At 42.2% G+C, this 17,279-nt stretch overlaps 1 protein-coding gene across 1 annotated transcript in view; it reads left to right on the top strand.

The window, feature by feature from the left end:
• ZMIZ1 (zinc finger MIZ-type containing 1) overlaps window positions 1-17,279 on the top strand; it is a 159,320-nt gene that overhangs the window by 99,063 nt on the left and 42,978 nt on the right. The window contains exon 4 of the mRNA XM_009641960.2: window positions 10,654-10,798. Within this exon, the coding sequence (XP_009640255.1) occupies window positions 10,654-10,798 (145 nt within the window). The remainder of the gene's footprint in view (window positions 1-10,653; window positions 10,799-17,279) is intronic.

Raw genomic sequence — 17,279 nt, 5'->3', positions numbered from 1 at the left:
GTGCAAGCCGCAGCAGGGCATGGGCACAGGCAGCAGAGGAGCAGAAGACAAGGCTACCTGAAGGCAGTGTTGCTGCTCAACACTTCGCATCATGAAAATACAATCAAAACAATCTGAAGATCAGGGTAGGGTTATTTAGATTTTTCTTGTTTTTTCTTGAGTTTTCTATGTGGCCCTAACCGTAACAGAGCATAAGGTGATTTGCTAGTTTTGCTTTATTGGTAATAAATGAAATAAGCATCATCCAGGTTGTGCCTTAAAGGGCATCAGAATGCCTTAACAAGAGCATCCATGTCTCACAAAGTCTGCTCCTCTAATACAACCGTGTTTGAGGTGAGAAACGTCCATTAGCCCAATGGACGCAGCCGGAAGAAACAAACTTTCAGGGTACAGAAGCCCTGCTCTTGCTCGAATTAGTTACCAAGTTCCCAGTGCAGCTTGGGAACAATTATTTGGCATTTAACTTTGGCATGTTAATTGAATGTTAATTAATTAGGCAGTTCTCAAGAAAAGGTGATTGGTACCAGAGGAGCAGAGCAGGTTGCTAGTAAAGGGAAGATGACAGAGTTTGTGGTGTTGGTGGGACACAGAGGGAAAAAGAGAAGTAATGACTTTGTTAAAAAACTAACGCGTTAACTGGGGAGTGAGATGGGAAACAGCGCTGCCTTGAAATTTTAGTGCATGCACACATCAGTCTGCTCTGTATTGTTCAAACAGAAATAAGTAAGTTAAAAACCCCTGTAGGCTGACTTTCTCTTTGCTGGTGTCCTTAACTGTTTTCATGTTTGTCACATAGAGATTATTTTATATGTAGCTGTAATTTTCTTCCATAATGAAAATCAAGATACAAGGATAGGGTCAGAGCGCTTTGTGTTCAAGTACAAAGCTTGTATAACGTGAAAAATGGTCCTGCAACCCCCAGCTTTGAAAACTAACATTTTTTTTCCTTCCACACTTAAAAGAGAAGTTGGCAAAGGTTGTATTACACTAATGGTACGAAAATAAAAAAATTCTGAGGACACCTGATAAAACATTCTTTTCCCATAAAAATGTAAAATAATGTAAAATTAAAGCAAAGAGCAAGACTGCAGAACCAAGCAGCAAAAGTTCCTAAAATAGCTTTTGGTCTTTCTCAGAAGTTCTGGCTGTGCAATGTTAACTTTGGAAACACGTTTCTGCTATAAATTTTGGTTGTGTGGTTTTTGTAATTTTTTTTTCCTTCCTTGAAAGCCTCTCCAGATGTTTTACAATTGTTGTTTGAAAATGTTCCATGGCAGGCACTGCGACTGCGGGCACCGAGCAGTAACCCTTGATGTGGTGGTTGTGGTTTTTCCTTGCAAAGAGAGGAAGGTGTATGATCCTCTCTGTTCTGGGACTCGTTCTGTCACAAATGGTATGACCTTCAGCACATCACCTGCTCTCGGTTTCTTTCATCTTTAAAACTTAGCCAGCAAGCCACGCAGCGGGACAGCCACTTCAGCAGTCTCTGCAGGAACTCCCCGCTCTCGAAGTATTTTCTATGTTTCTTGTCTTTTTGGAATAATTATAAATACAAGCCAGATTTAAATATTTTTCCAATGCAGGCTAATTGAAATCCCTGTGTTCACAATCACAGATTCATTTGATGGTAAGAGACTTTGAAAAGTCATCTATGCCATGCCCGGTTGCCTGAAGAATCCGTAACGCCGTTCTTGTGGGATGTTTTATCTGACCTTTCATCAGCATTCCCATTCCTGGCGATTCTGCAACTTGCCCCTTAGGGTATTTAGGAGCATTAGGATGCTCTTAATATCCAACGTGTGTCTTTTCTATCTCTTTGTATATTATTTTTTGGTGTTTTTACTGTGGATATGGATAATGCTCTGTCACTCAGTAAATCAGAATATTGCTCTCAATCTTCTCTCTTCTAAAAAAAAAAAACCAAACCAACAAACCAAAACCACCAAAAACCTTACCCCATGCGATCTTTTCTTGCAGGTGATATTGATGGATTTTTTCCTAATAATTCTGATGACTCTTCTGCCCCTTCTGTGGTTGTACATTGTGGTGGGGTAGAGAGAAAGGAGACCTGTGCATCTTTCAGACTTGGCTCCTGCTCATCCAGCCGAGGCGCCTGGTTGAGTTTGCTGCGACAGCACGGCGCGGCTCAGCCTCTGCAGAGCTACCACCTTCAGCTCCGCTTCCGAGAACTCCTGCCTTTGGAGATGGTTCTCACGCCGTTGTTGGGAAGGTGCACAGTGTCGTACTTGGTACTTGTCACTGTTGGATGTAGTTTCAGACCATTTCTCCAGCTTTTCAAGATTATTTCAACACCAAATTTCTGCGATGAGCTGATGCTTCTTTCCAGTTTACTCTCTGTGTAAATTGAACCAGGACATGTTGTAGCCCTTTAACCAACCACATCATGGATATCCATAAATGAAGCATTCAGTAATTTCAGGCCCAGAACAAACTTCCACAAAAACCCATCCAGTGACACTTGTTTCTATTACTGACCATTGGTTTAATAGTTTGGTAAGCTTAAGTTTTCAGCCGGTTTGTGTTGTGTTCAGCTAGACCTTATTTTCCTTGTTTATTTGTAAGAATGTCACGTAAAGCAGCACTGAAGCCTCACTGAAATCAAACTAATCTATGCTCAAGGTCTCTGTCTGCTACCGTAAAGAAAGTACAGAAGCGTGGCATGATTTGTTCCTGAAAATCCATTTTGGTTCTTACTCATTTTTTACTTTCCTCTTGATCCTTTTGAATGTTTTGGGTTATTTTTCACCAGAAGGAAGCTGGACCTCCAATTCTGCAGTTATTCCTTTCCCTTTTTTGAAGATAGCCATGAGATTTTCCCCTCTTCCAGACTTTCATCATTCTGCTGATTGTGCATGGATTCCCTGTATTCAAACCCTGATTAAAAGCCTCTGGTATTTTTTTCCTGGCACTTTTGGGTGTTAGTAGTAGTGTTAGCTCAGGAGTTGTTTACAGTAGTAATTGGAGGGCTCAGGATGGATTACGTGAAACTGAGCCTCTCACCTACAGGTCACCGGTTTGGATCTAGCCAAAGATGGGTTAAAGTGAGTCACTTCCAAGTTTCAGATGCTTGTATTATGTGTGAAATCTGTTGATGACTAGAACTGGCATTACAAAATAAAAGCGTACAGCAGTAATGAAAGACACTGTTGTTTGAAATCTAAGCAGTGAAACCAACAATTGGATGAGTAAGGAAACAAGCAGTCTAATGCTATTGGAGTGCATTTCCTTTGGAAGCCGTATCCAAGATTCTCTTGTTGGTGGCCTTTCACCAGCTTTGTCTTCTCTTCATAATGGGGCATGTTTTCAGATGTAGCAACGTGGGTACATCTAAGCCTAAATGAGATGCTTACGTATTTTATCTGGATCTGTGCAGAGTGTTTTGTGCTTGCCAAATTGAGCCATTGTTGCTCTGTTTTGTAATGTATTACTTCAAAGTTAATGTAGTGAATCTGGTAAGATGCTCTGCCAAGTTTTGGCAAGCGTGGAAGGAAATTGAGGAATCCCGGTTCCACTGAAGTCATGGGATAAGGATAGCAGTATTCAAATCTGTGTCTCCAGCATGTACTATTCCAACTGGCAAGAGCTTTTGGGGAAGCCTATATAGATGTGTCTTGAGAGGTATTTCTGAAGAGCTGAAGGTATGCCAAGGCAAGCTGGACCCATATTCAGGACCAGACTTGTACCTGGTGTCACTCTCATGCAGCAGCCTTGAAGGCACGTGATGGGTAACTCTCAGGTTTGCAGTAAGGGGTTTATTGAATAAAACCTCTGTTAATTAACTTGCTATTGCATTCAGTTTAATTAGGCATTCCCCGCATTATCTATTTTTTTACAAATCCGCGTAGTGTTTGGTTCTTTAATGATAATATGTGACTGTGTTATAGATCCTACTGGGGCGAAGCTGGGGGCTTCCACAAGACACAGCTGTAGCTATAGTAATGATGGAGGCATTGGCGGTAAGGGACATTGCTTGGATATTAGCGGTAGAAACATGCATCATACCCTGTTTCACGGTGTTGAACCGGGGCTGTTGACTTTGCATTCCTGTTGTGATAAGCAGGGCAGCTCCTGCCTCCCAAAGCAGGGTTTGAGCCAGCCCCCCTTTGCTCTCCTGGGGGGTTGGGTTCCACGCAGTTTGCTGCGCAGTCACAGGGACTAGCGCTTTGTAAACCTGTGTGCATTTGGAGGTGTTGCCAAAGATACAACTTGCTCTCCTCACTACACTACTAGTGGAGTAGGTTTGTGGTGGTACTTTTAACTTCAGATAAAATCAGTCAGTTTACTACAACTAGTTTACTCAGATTGATTTTGCCTGATGGAGAACAGCAAGCACAGTCCTCAAAATTGCTCCAGAAAAGCAGCCAGCTGGGGTGTAAGCCTCCCGGGACAAGGTGGGAGCAAACACCTGGGAGCGAGCGCTGGCTCCATGCCTGCAGAGCGGGCATCTGCTGGCAGCCGGAGGCGTGGGCCTGGGAGGAGGGCTGGGCTCCCCGGGAAGCCCTGCTGGTCCATGTCGAACAGCCGGACTGTTGAGAAATGGCTACTTCTGCTTTGTAACTGGCAGTATACGTACGCTCCTTTTGTGCGCTCAGCATGGAGGCAGATACAGAGGAGAAGCTCGGGGAATGGCAGGGGTCGGGCTCGTCTGTCGCAGGGACACGTAGCCGAACCTTGAAAGAACTGAAGAGGAGGGGGGAACACCCATACTCTGAATCTCTCCTAGGGGATGGTGACGTCCTATTTCCTTTGTGGCCTTGCTGTCCTGCCCTGACTGACTGTCCCAGGGGTTAGCCAGCCTTTGCCAGGCTCTGCTGGAGTGTGTGAGGGGGAGAGCTGCAGGAAAATCAATCCTTGAAATAGTTTGTGATGACCAGGTTCTCCTTCTCTCTCCATTTCCCAGCTCTTTAAAAGCAAAATGGCTTTTAAAACACAAGGAAAACATCTGATTTACTGCTTCCCAAAATTGTGGACAAAGATTCCATCCTTTTAATGCAATTGAAATTATTTTTCTAATACTACAGCACACTGAGCATTAGGTAGCTAACATTTTTAACATACTTTTCCAAAGGGTATATAGTCTCCATTTTTCTCTGTAAAAAGAGTAATATTCTTAAATAACCAAGACAATAGTTATTTCCACTCCTCTCCTCCTCTTCTCTTCACTGCTTCCCTTCCCACCCCACCAAATAATCTCACTGGATGACTTATAAAAAGCTGTATTTAGATTTATCATTTAGAATAGGATAGAAAGCCCTTGGTAGTTCTGTATTCTGCTTATCTGGAATTCTCCATGTAAAAAAATACGAATATGTTTCTAAGAGCAATGTAAAATTAATGGATATGATCTGTGAAAAAATGCTGAATTTTCTTACTTATGCTGTAAATATCTTTTCAGCCAAATGCGTTTCCTTCTGAGACACAAAACCAAACTAGCGAGACGGTGCTGAACAGATAGTTCTCCGAATCAAACTCCTCCTTTTTTCCTAATATTTTCATTGCAGTGAGTAAGAAATACGGGCCTGCCAGTCTGCCTATTGAACTATCTACTGCAGCTTAACTGCAGCAAGGAAGCGGTAATCCTATTGTGCTCCTCCAGCAGTCTCCCGGGAAGCAGAAGGCATTGAAATTACTGAGCTGTTGTCCTATCCCCTCCTCACCTGTCTTTGTGGCTGTAAATATAGTGTCTGCCTGTAAATAACAGTTTGCTGCACCTTTAAGCATGTTCCCTAACAAGAGGCGGTGATTTACTGAGGTGATAAGCTGTAACTAATACTAGGGTATCATAATAGGTAAATAGATTAGCACCGTGCTTCTCTGTATTTTGCTTTCTAGGGAGCCCACTGGCTCATTCACTCGGAGATGCTTACTACAGCACTTTGCACCGCGCCGAGTTAAATCAGTCAGCCACAGGATTGCAGCTATCGGTGCTGGTGTGTGGATGCAGCTAATGAAATGCATTAGTGAATCTATGGGGTAGCATTGATCGCTTAGCCTGTTTTCCTTCCCCTTTCTCTTCTCTGGCCCAAAAGGGCTTGTAATGGGCTGTACCAGTATTCGATGCCACGGCTATAAACTACCCTTTGAGCTGCGTCATCAGCAACCGTCACGTAATTGTTGCAAGTCCGCCAGCATCATTTGTTGTCAAGAAGTACGAAGTGGCGTGGGCAGCCTGGGCATGATCTGTGGATTCCCCCACTCGAGCTCCTTGGATTTCCTCGTGGAAGGGCCCGGCGCTTCTGAAGCGGTTGTGATGCTGCTGCTGGGCGCTGAGGGACGGGACGGGAAGGTGCCACAGAGCGGGCAGCGGAGGCCTTTGTTTCCCTACTGCCTGGCAGGGTTTTGGCACAAAAGGGCCCTCGCAGGAAAGGAACAGTACCGGGGGATGTGGCCCATCCTAATAATTGTGCTGCAAATCTTGTGATATTTGGCACGTTCTTAAAGACCTGGCTCCTAGAGGCGGGGGATTAAATAACAATCGCTTCCTTTCTCTTTCAAGCAAGGCTTAGCTCTGTGGTTGTGGAGACATGCTTGAAATGTGACTCGGGCTGAAGAGGAAAAAAAAAAAATCTTTGCCTTCCAGCCCTGTTCCCTCTCCTTGTCCCCAGGATCCCAGTGTGGATACATTGCCATGTCTTATGATTTTTTCAATGAAAAGCATTTAAAACTATTGGAGGCATCCAGAATGACATAAAGTGTGGCCAACTCTGGGTGTGTAGGAGTATTTATGAGTATTTTAAGGAGAGGTCGGTCATGTTCTGTGCCGCGAGACACTCTTGCAGCGTCTGGTCCTCTTCAGAGAAAGGAGAAACAAAAATGGGACTGGGTACGTTTGGTTTTTTTCTCTCGCTTCCTTGGGGAAGCCCCTTGGGCTACTTGTAATCGAAATTTCTCTTATGTTTACATCTTTCTGTTTTTTCTCTATTTCAGAAATGTGAAAGCTGAGGCTGCTCATATCTGTGTTGGTTTTTTAACGCAGTCATCATTAGCAAATCAGTATTGATTTATTCCTATGAAAATAAGTCAATGCTTAAAGTAAAATGCAATCCCATTAAGAATGATACCGGTTGTACAAATGGAGAAAAGTAGGTCAAATATTGCACCAGTCATCCCAGAGTGTGTCCCTTTAAGCCAAATAAATGTGCAAATACACTTAAACTGTCAGCACGTCATTTGGTTGCCATTTATGCATCTTTTGGCATGAGCTGGCAGAGCCCTCTGTGACTGAACAGGGGTTGAAAACGTCAATGCTGGTGTATTAACCAGGTTGTATTTTACACCTGGGCTGCGTACGGGGGTGGGGGGGTGTGCATGTTTAAGGATTTTTCCTTTCCCCCCCGTTGCAACAGTTGACTTCAACTTGAGCAGGAAAGCCACATCATTATATGCAAGGGACATCGTAGCAATGCAGCACAGGAACACGATTTAAATCTGATCATTAAACTGTCGCAGCAAGAGGCTGCGAGAGACGGTGTGGATGGTCCATCTGCAAAATCTGTGCTCCTGTTGTACAAGGAGGAGGGGCAGAGGGGGGAGAAAAAGCAGCTGCTTGGCTGTGCTATGAGAGGGAGAGACTGACTGTTGGCACCATCTGTAGCTGTCCTTTGTGCTTGCTGCTTTATCTGTTCATTATAGTATGATACTGAATTTCTCGTGCTTTGAGTGTAAATGAGTTGAGATGCGCCTAATACTGTCAGCATAAAAAGCAGTAACTAAGTACACTAAAGATGAATAGTGTAATCTGTAAATTCATTTTGAGTTTGTTTCATCTTGCTTGAATAGCCCAGGAAGTGATGTTCTCCAGAAGCCAGCTGTACCAGATGTGCGTGTGGGGTATATACTCATCTTACCAAGCGGCGAGCAGAGTGGTGGAGGTGGATGGGGCGGGGGAGAACGGAGGCCACCCCGGCGTTTCCAGCAGAGGAGAGCAGACTCCTTTAGAGGGTTCTCGCTCCTGCTGAGAGGGGTAGAGGGGGACTGGTAACTCCTCAGGCGCCTACAAACAGCTCTGTTTTCATTCCGTGCACAAACACCGACGCAGGGAAGAGAGCGATTATTATACATGGTACATGAGTCGAAATGTCCCAGGGGAGGAAAGGTTAAACCTCTCCGTAATGAGTGCTGTGATAGCGATGAGTAAATTCGCTACGTTTTATACCTGCAGTCTCTTAGTTTCTAAAAATTCCTCCCCAGAATGAGTCTTCCCCAGATAACTTGTAGAGTGAAACAGTCTAGCTTATCTTGAGGACCTCTTTGTTCTTTGATAATTTACATTTCACCTTTATAAATGTGTTTATTGGATATTGGTAATAATAAATAACTCGTTAAGATCTTTTCTTATCTTCACCTCACCAAAAAGCAATGCTATCTCACTCCCCCCTTTTCTGGGAATTACTGGGTTTTTTTCCAAGGAGGTTTGGCTTTTGTTTGCGGATTCATGCCCTCAGACCTGTCGGGTTGTTGCTTTTCGTCTTATTTGTTGAGTGCATATAGGTGTGCAGAAGGAGCAGCTCCCTCCTCCCATCAAAGCCTGGTTTAAGATGGACGATTTCCATTTGACACTGTAGTAATTACACTCGGCTGTGGAAGTGCTCAGCATCCACTATTACTCTGTGCTGGCTGCGTTTAGCGTTGGGCAGAACACTTTGTTCGTGTTTCTCGGAGCTCAAGTGGCTGTGGTGCGAAAAGGTGAGTATAATTTGATCAAATGCCTGTTGACAGATTCCTTGGCTAATAGAGAAGCAGCTTAGACTGGCGCTCGTTGCTGGAACATTTCGGAGAGCTCGGGGGAATGCTTTCTGCAGGCTACGTGTGAGGCTGACAATTTCCGAGTGACCATATTTAGTGACATAAAGAAGCTGTGTCCCCTTCTTGTCACAGCAGAACTCTAAAATGCCTCCCTAAACACCGCTCTTGACCTTGCTCTTGCGTGATAAATGCAATGAAATTACTACCTCTCCTTTGTCCAAACGTGTGATTAATTCCCAGGAATGGCCTGGGCTTTAAGTATTTTTCTTGTGTGGTTGTTAAACTTCAGAAATTCCAATTGTTTCTCATACTGAAAAATCATATTTGTGGGTGTTCTTGGCAAAGCAGGTTCCTTTTTTTCCCCCTACAAATACAACCTTACAATTAGTCTCTTGGGAATTTGTTCTAAGTATGTGTTAAGAGTACCTGTGAGTAGCTGCTGGAAGAAGAAGGTGGTGTACCCTGAAATGATAGTTTGCTACTGCTTACGTTACTTGGTGAAAAGACAACCATTAGAAAAATAAGAAATGAAAATAAAAGCCTCAATTTTAGAGAATTCTGCACTTGTCTCTCCTAAACCAGCAAGCCTAAAATTACATGCAGAGCTCTCCTACTCTAAACCGCTGTGGCAGCTTGGGTTTTGAGTAGTCTTCTGCTTCTCAACTACTTGTGCAATCTGTTGATTTGTGTTCAGTTCATAACACCTCAGGAAAGCACTTAGTTAAAAATTAAATACGAAGCATTTTCTTGTTCTGAGGGTTTTGTAAAGCATACTTTAAAGAAGAAAAAACCCCAAGCGCTTCCACTTGAGAGCGTTTCTTTAACTGCAGAATTTTGCAATTAGTCTGCACTTTGTTCTGGTGAAACTCTTCACCGCGTCATACCTTGGTGACTTTTTACTGGAGCCACTTCTGACACTGGAATTAAACAGGCAGCTTTGAGGCTCAGTTTGGTGTTGCTGGAGGCTTTGGTGGGGTGTCTTGGCTGGCTGCGCTCACGGGAGCCAGATTTCACCCGCAGTCACTTTCTGGGGCTCTGCTTACTGCAAAGCGTAGGTGCTTTCTGCAACAGGGGCTGGTCTTTTCTGAGTGCAGGTGCGTAAGGAAGAGGCCATGTTTTCAGAGATAATGACCCCTTTCATGTCTTCAGAGGGAGTTGCAAGCTTTTCGTGCCTCTGGGAAATCTCTGCATCCTCATAGTTCATAAGCGTGATTTTCCTGTAAGCACAGAATTACCCTCATTGACCAGAAGATTAGGCACATAATGGAAATACACATTTAGGGGTTGTGCTGGGTCAAATATAGATTTAAATGCCTAACTTTGTATCCATACATCAGCACGGCCATATTCTCCGGTTTATCTATTCAAGACTGGTTGCTAATAGCCGTTTTGGAAATTAATTCCTGCACGTGGGTTTTTCTTCATGTCTCTCCAATTAATCTTTTGCACAAAAATAGCCAAACAGAAAAGAGATCTTGTTGTTCTTTGCTCCCCTCTGTGAATGATGTCTTCTGTATGTTTTTGTTACATTTCTATTAGTGTGAAAGGAATTCTTCTGCATCTTTCTTCACTCACAACAGCTATCCCATGTCCTTGTGCCTCACCCATTCTTCATCTCTGTGCCGCTCAGCTCAGACAAGTTCTCTTGTGCCTCCTGGGCTGTGCAGAATGTTTGTAACTTGGGTAAAAACATGGTAATGATAGTGTAGGGCAATTACAGACTCAATTTGATAGGCTGATAATGTGAGCGGTGGTTCGTGGGCAAGCTTTCCACTCCTGGGGTTTGTCTGTTCGGATTGTGACTCCTGTTACAGTACCTTGCGTCTGCACTCGGCTGTGCCGGTTCTTCACTTGTGCGCTTACTGTCATTGTGTTCTGTTTGCACAGCGCTGCTTTCGTCGTGGTGTGAGGAGCTGGGACGGCTCTTGCTGCTTCGCCACCAGAAAAGCCGGCAGAACGATCCTCCAGGGAAGCTACCCATGCAACCCCCCATGAACTCTATGAGCTCCATGAAACCCACCCTCTCTCATAGGTGAGTCTCAGCCCGGTCCGTAGGAGTAGCAGTCTGTACAGATGTACCGCGTGACAGAGCTGTTAATTGAAATGCTCATTACCATTGGTGGAGGAAGCTACACTGTTTCATGCACTGAACAGCACTACAGGCAACAGGGGATCTATAATTACAGCACATACTAAATAAACTCAGGTTTTGTCTTGCCATTGCCTGGTGCATAGTGAGGTGACGCTTCCATCTTCAAATCTGTGCTCAGATCAAGTGGGCTTGCTTTCAAACTTCAAGTTGTGCCCTAGAGATAAACTTCTACAACATGTCTCTCACCAAACATTTTCCTGCTGTTTATTTAAATACAACTGGCTTTTCTTGAGGTTGAAAACATTTCACTGATGTTCTGTTTTGTAAGCATGATTGGAAATGTATTGTATACAAAGCAATTGTGTAGTGGGCGTAGCCATAGATGGGAGAATGTCCTATACTACCTTATATCAGGTAGAGAAAATGTGAGCATTAAAGGACACTAGAAGAAGATGAAGATGCGAAGCCTTTGATTACCAAATTATGTAGAGGAGCAGTATTTGTATTTCTTGTTGGCAGAGGTCAAGGCAAAAGCTGAAGAATAAGTGTAGACAGGATTAAACATTCATTTCATGCTTTATGTTTCTGGGAGTTGTTTTCAAGGCTTTTTTTCCCTCAGCATTACATTAAAGCAATGACAAATAGTATAAATTGGTTTTAGTGTGGGGCACTTGTGTTAGTAAAGGATTATGAGAGTGCGGATGAGGCTAAATTCCATGTACCTAGATTCCATGGTAGCATAAGTAACTTGAACGTCCGTGTTAGAATGTGTGAATTCATCTGGAAACCACTTTTGGTTTTGGCTTGGTTTTTTTTTTCCTTGTTGTTGTATTTATGGGAAAACCATGCAAACGCTATGCCTTTTATTATAGCCCTTGAGAATAAAGTCCTTTTTTGTAGTATAACTAATATAATATCACTGACTTTTCAGAGTACCTGGATTGCCTCTTTTTTCAGTTGCTTATGAAATGATTGATTGTAAATACACTTTAAAAAAAACAACCAAACAAAAAAAAACCTCAACAGAAAACCTTTTGTTCTAAAATAACTTATTTTTACACCTGGGAGAAGCTTTGCAGAAGCCAAGGTGAAATTAGTGGCCAGTCTGCAGAGAAAGTGTGGTGCAGCGTATTCGCTCTCTTAGGTGTAGTTTTGTAGTTTTTAGATGCCTGATTCTCATCCGACCTTTTAGCCTCTGTTCCCCTAAAGTCTGTAAAGTAAGGATGAAAGCACTGTTCTATCTCACAGGGGCTGTGTGCTACGTTACTAGATAAGATAGGCACAACTCTTTTCTTTCATGGCAGTTTTCAACTGAAACTCTGTCACATGTCAAAAAGTAAATACTTTCTTCTGCTAAACCTAAATACCAGCGTTTCTGGCAATACCGGGTTACCCAATACTCCACCTACTAGTAGAACATCCTGCCCAGTATCAGCCAGTCCCTGTTAGTTTCTCTTGAATATCGCCCTTGAAATGCTTTCCTGAGGAAGACGCTGGGAGTCAGTTCTAAGTTATTGCTGTTTACCTATGAGATGCCCCTCTAGAAACATAATTTCTGTGGCGTAACTTCTTATCTATAATAACTGCAGCAGCCCCTTAGGGATTTGGAATACCTGCATCACTGCTTTAGTATCTGCTGTTGTCTCCTCTGTAATTTAGCCATAACATAACTGCTCAAAATCTCTCGGGTGGTATGTTAGAATGAGACATCTTGTGGTTCTCCAACTTCTTTTTCCAACTGGAACTGTTAATTTTCATGGATGCTTTATAATAAGTCTATAAGACAGTAGCGACGTATGGGGTGAAGAAGAATTTAGTTTTCTGTTTGAATTAAACCGAAGATGAAAAGCCATTAAGCACAATCCCAGTGATAAAGGTGTTGATGAAGCAACACTGGCATTTGCATTAGATTACATTTGGGTCAAAAATTGAGTATTAAAGTTCACAGTTTCTTATCTCTAATTCACAAGGGGTTTGTGTGAATTCAAACCCAAAAAAAGTATGCTTTGCATTTCTTACAAGAAATTAATGTAGCCAGCTACTTCAAGTTTTGTAAAAGAATTAGATATTAAATTAGAACAACCAAGAGCGTATTCAAGAAAGTTACATAGCCTAAATATCACTGGACAAAAAAAAAACTACCCTTCCCTTATCTCGAGTACTTCACTTCGAGCTTTTTCTGCTGTTGCTTTTACTAGCAACGAAATTACCCAGAACTCCAGTCAGGGCCTAGAATCCCAACGTACCTGGCGCTACAGAAACACAGCTGCTTAGTCTCAAAGTTGAAACAGGGCTCGGATATTTAAAATAAATTCTGACTCAAGAATGTATCACAAGAATCTAAATCTAAGGATTCATATTTAAGAAACTGAGTACATACACTGGAGGGAATTCAGGTCTGGCCTATTTTTAGGGACAACCTTTTATTTTTAAAAAGTTAATTGAGTTGTGGGAGAAAACTGAAGTAGACCGATCAAGGAGAGCTTTGATAGTGATGCTGTTGGTCAAATGCACTTACAGAGAGCAGAATATAAGTTATACAAGGATGTGCATGCGTGCAACAAATGCTTTCAGAGTAGGGACTGCAGTGTGCAAATTTCTGTCTAAATTCAGTTTCTCATTACCAGAATGATCAAGTGTTGCATATAGAACAAAAATTCAGCTAAATACTTAGTTCCTAATGTAGGGCAGTTGGTTGGGCTACAAGCACTTGTGCTTCATGAACAGCGTCAGAACTGGATTCTCAAAAAAAACCCCAAAATCCTCAACCTTTTTTTTTTTAGTCAGTGCAGCATAATAGCTCAAACTTGAGTGTGATATTCATTGTTTTTTTCTTTTTTAATTTTAGTTTTAGACTTTTTAAAGTAAAAAACTTAGTGGGTAAACGTCACTCCTGTACTGAAGGACCAGTCTGAGACCTATTCACCTCCTTAATCCTGTACGACTTCTAATTTAAGTCCTACTTAAAGCATTTATGGGGGACTTAAGGAGAGACAGTAGTCTTTGGGCTGGCCCTTCTGTATAGGAGTGAGACTTCATGCTTTCTAGCTTGCAGGGAGTAATGCAACTTCTTTGTGTTGTGGTTTTCCAATCTGACATAATGTCTGTAGTAACAGATGCTACTCAAGTTGGCAGATTTTTTGACTTTTAAATGAATTTAACGTCTTTGGCAAATGCTGTTATGTAAGTACAAATCATTGTCGTTATACACCTTCCTTTGCTTTGATCAAGTTCCTACTTAACACCTCATTGCATTAAGAGGTGGACCTTTACATGTGGATCAAATTGAATCTTGGTCAAAATGGGTACAGCTTCCATCAGTCCCAGCAAGAATTGCACTCTAGTTCATTTTAAGGTGGATCTGACCCATGCAAGCCCTAGAGGGCTTCTCATTTCTTGTATAGCTTGTAGTAAAGCTTACTTTGTCAACAAAAACACCTGAAAATAGAGAGCTGCTAGTTGCAGTTTGGTATGTTGTCATGAGCATTCTTACTGTCTTCTCTCTTGCTCCGCATTTTGGTCTTCTGTATTAATTGCCAGCTGTCTTGCAGTTAGTGACCAAAGGGTAGTAATGTCTGTATAGGGCAGTCAATATTGATGAAAAATACGAAGATAAAATTATTTTTATCACAAGTTACTTAGTGCCAGAGGTTTTGAGAAAATTAAACAGTAGATCAAATTAAGTAGTAATTCAATATTACGGTAGGTGCTTTATTTATTGTCATTACTGTTTTATGTTCAGGCAATTGCCATAAATACCTTTTATTGGTTAGACGTGCTTTACAAAGGTGCTCATTTTTAGTGTTTGTTTTGTCCCTTTTTTCTTCCATTTTAAACTTTACTGAGACCTGAACTTTCAATGTCGGTAGGAGCTCTTGGAAAAGAATGGCAATTTGGTGTCTGAATTCTTACTGGGTGGTAAGGATTGGCTCTTACATCGTTTGTTAAGAATCAAGAGTGATCTGGCTGTAACATAGAAACGCCATCATAGGTGGTGGTCTTGACCAACAGTGATAGTCACTTTAAAAACGTCTGGAAGAGAGAAGTGGTTAAAGCGAAAGGTCAGGTGCAGCATATACACACTTCTGTGAAAACAAGCACCTTGTGTGTGTTCTGTGCATCAGCCTGAAGTCGGGGATCGCTTCGTTACTGCGCGTGGCTGTGGCGTACGGGAACAGTCTTTGCAAAAGAATTCAAAACCTTAGGTGAAAGATAAGATTGTTTCAAAGCCTTTTCATCTTTCTGTTTGTGAAGTTGTGAAATAAATATAATTAGGGACTGAACAGATGGTAAATCCTAATATAAGAGAATATACCCAGTAAAGCAAGCTGTGTTACTCCTGATTCTGCAAGAGCAGCCTCTCTTTTTCTTGTCTTCCTTTCTCTCAAGAAATGTTAGAATCCACTATCAGGAGAAAATAAGGGAAAAGTTCAGAATCCAAAAATGTTTCTGCAGAAGTGCCATTTCTTAGAGGAAGAGAAAAACAAACCTGAAGACTTGTTCAGAACAGTATTAAGTAAGGCCGCTGATGCTCTAAGCATTATAAAGACCAAAATAATTGCTCGAAAGTACTGTCCCAAGACTTGTTTGCCCATCTTGTCCTCTAAGTGAAACCACTGATACTGGTTTTAGTGCATACACTTATTATGGGGAGGTGGAAGAAAACCTTGGAAGAAAGTTGAGGCTAAAAGTAAATTATTAGTACTCTCTAGCTGAAAACCAATAGTGTGTAACCATTAGCTGTTAATAATTAAACCTATAATATTTTCATGTGAAAAATCTGCATTTCCTTTTAGGTGAGGTAAGTTTGTGGTCAATTGCTGTGGTAACAGGAGAGACTGAGAGTCATGATCTCTGAAAGCAGTAATGGGCAGCTTAACTTCTCTACAAGTGTATTCTTCACGTGCTTGGTGAAAGGTATAGGCTAAGGATAATCTTTTATTGTGTGTACAGCACCTTGCACAGGTGTGAAAATAGGGCTTCTGTATTGATTAGAGAGTCAAAGTGAGTGCTGTTGCAAGAAGAATAATATGTAGCAACACAACTACCTCACTTTTTTTCCTGATAAGTGCGTGAAGGTGTTACGTACTCTACATTTTTTCCTCTAAGCGTTGTATATACTAGATAAAAAGTTTTAGGGTTTTGTTTTGTGATATTTTTATTATTAAAAAGTCTCAGCTGGTATTTTGAAAAATCCTGATAAAGACGAGGCAAATATTATTTAAGGTATATCTGCTGAGTGAGGCAAAATCTAACCCTCTCCCGCTTTGCTCTGTCTATGCTGATTTTTACAATACAATAAGCAACACCTTTGAAAAGACAGCTGTCATTCCTGTGTTTGGGCCACATTGAATATCCAGTTCCTGAAAATGTCTAACTGATTGCAATTTACTGTTTAGTGATAAGCGCAGTAGTATCATCCTCTTTACGTGAGAGCTGCTCTCAAAAGTAGATGATTCGTGCCGAGTCTGGGTGATTTTCCTCTTCCAGTGTTGGGAAGGACCCCTCTGTCACTTGTTCTCAATGAAACCAACTCATTTCTGATGGCATTGGAGTTAAAAATCATTCAGCTGTAGCAACACCCCTAGTTTTTACCAATTTTGCCTGTCAGCACGATAACTGCGTGGCGACACTGAAAGCTATACTTTGCCTGGCTCTCTGATGCAAAACTCATTAAAATCATTGGCAGTCTTTTAACGGGATTGAGTACCTTTGGATAGGGAGCATCAGAACTAGGGAACATCAGAACTAGGGAACATCCGAACTAAGTCGGTGCCCTTCAGCCGTTGCAGGGTCAGGTCCGGGCGAGAGGTTTAGCAGTCCTGTCCACCCGCAGAAGGGCCGGGGGGGCACAGCCCGTGGGTCGCCCAGGGTGAGCTCGGCGGCTCGCTGGGTGCATCCCGCGCCAGCCTGCCTGCCGGGAGGTGACATGGCTCCCAGCCGGCGGGGGAGCTTTACAGGCTGGCGACGTTTTCGGTGGCGTGAAGAAAAGAAGTACTGGCATAAATGATGGCCCATACCTTGTCTTTTTAAAAGATTTCTGTTCTTTTTGCGTAATTTGGCAACAGGAACACAGATGTGTATTTTGTCTAAAATCTGGCATTTTTCTTGATGCCTTTTCTTTACACGCATCTGTCATTCATTTAATTAGATGAAAATGTGACCCTGCACCGGATTTCCCTGCAAATACATTACAAAAGGAGTGAATTCCTGATACATGATTTTGTCATCTCTTTATTCCTGCCGTTCCCGTACACTCAGGGTTCTCAAGTCTCTTTAGTATGTAATGCAGGGGGAAGAAAAGGAAATAGTCATTACTATTTGCAGCGATGGAGGGCTTTTCTGATGGCTTCCCTAAAATAAAATGGGTTGGAAATGCTTGCTAAAAAATTCCTGACTGGTTTTCGCTAGAGATGACAAC

This window comes from Egretta garzetta, unplaced genomic scaffold (genome assembly GCF_000687185.1).
Source record: "Egretta garzetta isolate BGI_Z169 unplaced genomic scaffold, ASM68718v1 scaffold56, whole genome shotgun sequence".
Lineage (NCBI taxonomy): Eukaryota > Metazoa > Chordata > Aves > Pelecaniformes > Ardeidae > Egretta > Egretta garzetta.
The sequence above is the reverse complement of the archived record's forward strand: the minus strand, read 5'-3'. Positions and strand labels throughout refer to the sequence as shown.